This window comes from Peromyscus eremicus, chromosome 3 (assembly GCF_949786415.1).
Source record: "Peromyscus eremicus chromosome 3, PerEre_H2_v1, whole genome shotgun sequence".
Classification (NCBI taxonomy): domain Eukaryota; kingdom Metazoa; phylum Chordata; class Mammalia; order Rodentia; family Cricetidae; genus Peromyscus; species Peromyscus eremicus.
The window spans coordinates 81,506,118-81,508,850 of record NC_081418.1 but is presented as its reverse complement, the minus strand read 5'-3'; the positions used below and the strand labels follow the sequence as shown (position 1 = coordinate 81,508,850).

Genomic DNA, 2,733 nt, shown 5'->3' with positions numbered 1-2,733 from the left:
GTGGTATGTGTGCTGGGAATCAAACCTGGGTCCTGTAGCAGACCAGCTAGTGTTCTTAATCACTAAGCTATCTCACCAACCTGCTTCCTCAGGACTTTAATCCTATATATAATTAGATAAAAGTTTTCTTTCCATGGTAACTCCACTTTGGTATATATGTGCGTTGGGGATGGGGGCCTTGACAATCCTCTTGTATGAATCTCAGTTCTTGCTGTATTGTTACACTGGAAAAATTTTAATTTTTCATGGAAGTCATGCAAAGTACTCCCTTGTTTTTAATGCTAGAGCTCGGGAAGAGGACATACATTCATGACATAGAACAGTTCCTCTGATTCATATATAAAAACATCACATTGGCCTTTAAATCCAGGCAAAGAGAAAGACTGTCAGCAACTGAAGACATCAGAACAAGCAATCAGGGCAGGCTCTCACTTCTGCTTCCCTGGGTGGTTTATGTCATGGCTTGAATCACTGTGGGAGGGTAACTGTTACCCTGCTGACAGTAATAAGTTGCCACATCTTCAGGCTGCAGGCCATTGATCTTGAGAGAAAACTGTGTGCCAGATCCACTGCCACTGAACCTCGATGGGACCCCATCTGCCAAGCTGCTTGCGCTATAGATCAGGAGCCTAGGAGGATTCCCAGGCTTCTGCTGATACCATGCTAACAAAGCACCAACACTCTGACTTGCCAGGCATGTCATGGTGACACTGTCTCCCAGAGATGCCGACAGGGAGGCTGGAGACTGGGTCATCTGGATGTCACATCTGCCACCTGAGATTGGAAAATTGAAAGCAAATTAATTCTGTTAGAAGAGGAATTTCTCAGAAAACAGGCAGCACTGACCACAGTAAGATGAATAAATTTGCAATGCTATCTTCCTTACCTGTAAGCCAGAGCAACAGCAACCCGAAGAGCTGAGTGGGGACCCTCATGTCTGCTGGGACCTGTCTGAGGCTCACTCTAGCACAGGGTGTGACCTGACTATGAAGAAGTCCTCAGGGCAGTGGGCTGTGCTCTGGGCACATGCAAATCAGCAAAGCCTGAACACAGCCATAGGACTGGCCAAGTGACTCATTAAAAGCTTGTGGTCTCTCTTGTCTCAAAACAGAGAGGCAGCACCGATTTATTTGTACGGAATATGCTCCCCTTTGGACAACAGAGAACAGCACCAGTCTATGTGTTGCACTTTATTTTGTTTTGTTATGTTCAATGTAGAAGTTCCTTGTTATTTTTCCCTCCATGGCAGGGAATGTCTGATATGGTACAATTTTAGAAAGTACATACATCATTAAAGAGTCTTTTCCAGGGATCTGGCGAGGATATTAAAGCCATGGAGCTCTTGGATTTTTCTTCCCTGTTTTTTTTTAATAACTGAATTTTAATCATTACATTTCTCACTGTCTTTTTTTCTCTCTAAATCCTCCCATAGAACTCTCCCCAGTCTCTTTTAAATTCATGGTCCATTTTTTCATTATTTGTTATTTCATGCATATGTGTATTTGTATATATATATATATATATATATATATATATATATATATATATATTCCTAATAAAATCTTTTGAGAACATAAAATGTTACTTAAATGTATGTTCTCAGGGCTGACCATTTCACAAAGGACAACCAGTTGTATGCTCTTTCCCGAACCTTCACACAACAGTGACAAGAGGCTTTGCAGATATGAAGTTCACACTCACATTAGTTTATAGCCAATTATTTCATAGCACCAAATATTGGGCTGGTATGGCCTAGTGTCTCAGTACTAACAGGCTGTGAATAATCTCTCAAACAGGAAATGCACACACACACACATACACACACACACACACACACACACACACACACACACACACAGAAAGAGAAAAAGAGAGAGAGAAGGTTCATTTCCATAGATCCATACCATTATCAATATTCAAGATCAAAGAAATGGACAAAAAAGATTTCTCTAATGCCAATGAAATGTCAAACCTTGCCTCACATTCTTTAATGATCCAAGCTGGAGATTTTGATATCAACTGCATTAGTTTAAATGATTTCCCTCAGACTTACTGACATATTTTTTCCTATGGCCTTTATTTTCTCAAATTTGAAAATACTGTAAGGTGCTAAGCAGCACTTTCCATTCATGGTATGAGGTTATTCAGTTCAGTAACTGCATCAGCTTTGTACTGGACTGCAGTGAGTAACAATGGAAAAGGAAACAAATGTGACACTGATCCTCCTATCCAAGATGATCAGTGTTTAGGGTCAGGGTCCTATGACAGGATTTTCTCCATCTGTAACACAAGGAATGGTGAAGATTCTGTGTTCTCCAATGACTAATTGTGTGTGAGAAATATGCCCAAACAACATTCACAGAAATGGGAAAGGACTATAAGAAAATGCTGAAAACCAAGTTTATCAGAAAGAAGAAACTTCTCTTGTCCCTAGTGTTACAAATATGGATGATTCAACGTTTGGTAATCTTGATTGGATAGACATGTATTTTTGACTGCCCCTGCTGGATGATTGTTAAAATGAGGACATGGTTGGTTCTTTGTTCAAGTGGAGCCCAGGAAAAAGCAGACAATAATTCATGGCAAGTTGTAATTTGCTCATCAAAAATAATCAACCAAAATTGAGACTATTTATTCCTGTGAATGATCATCATCAGCATTGGGAAGAATTCTACATAGGCTATCACACATAAATATGTGCAGAATACATACATATGCAATCCAATTCTGGCT

At 39.9% G+C, this 2,733-nt stretch overlaps 1 gene segment (V, D, J or C); it reads right to left on the bottom strand.

Moving 5' to 3' along the window:
- Nucleotides 1-451: 451 nt before the first annotated feature.
- Nucleotides 452-935, bottom strand: LOC131907020 (immunoglobulin kappa variable 1D-13-like). The segment is given in 2 exon segments: nucleotides 452-774; nucleotides 887-935. Coding segments are annotated over 2 exon segments (372 nt in total).
- Between the last annotated feature and the right edge of the window lie 1,798 nt (nucleotides 936-2,733).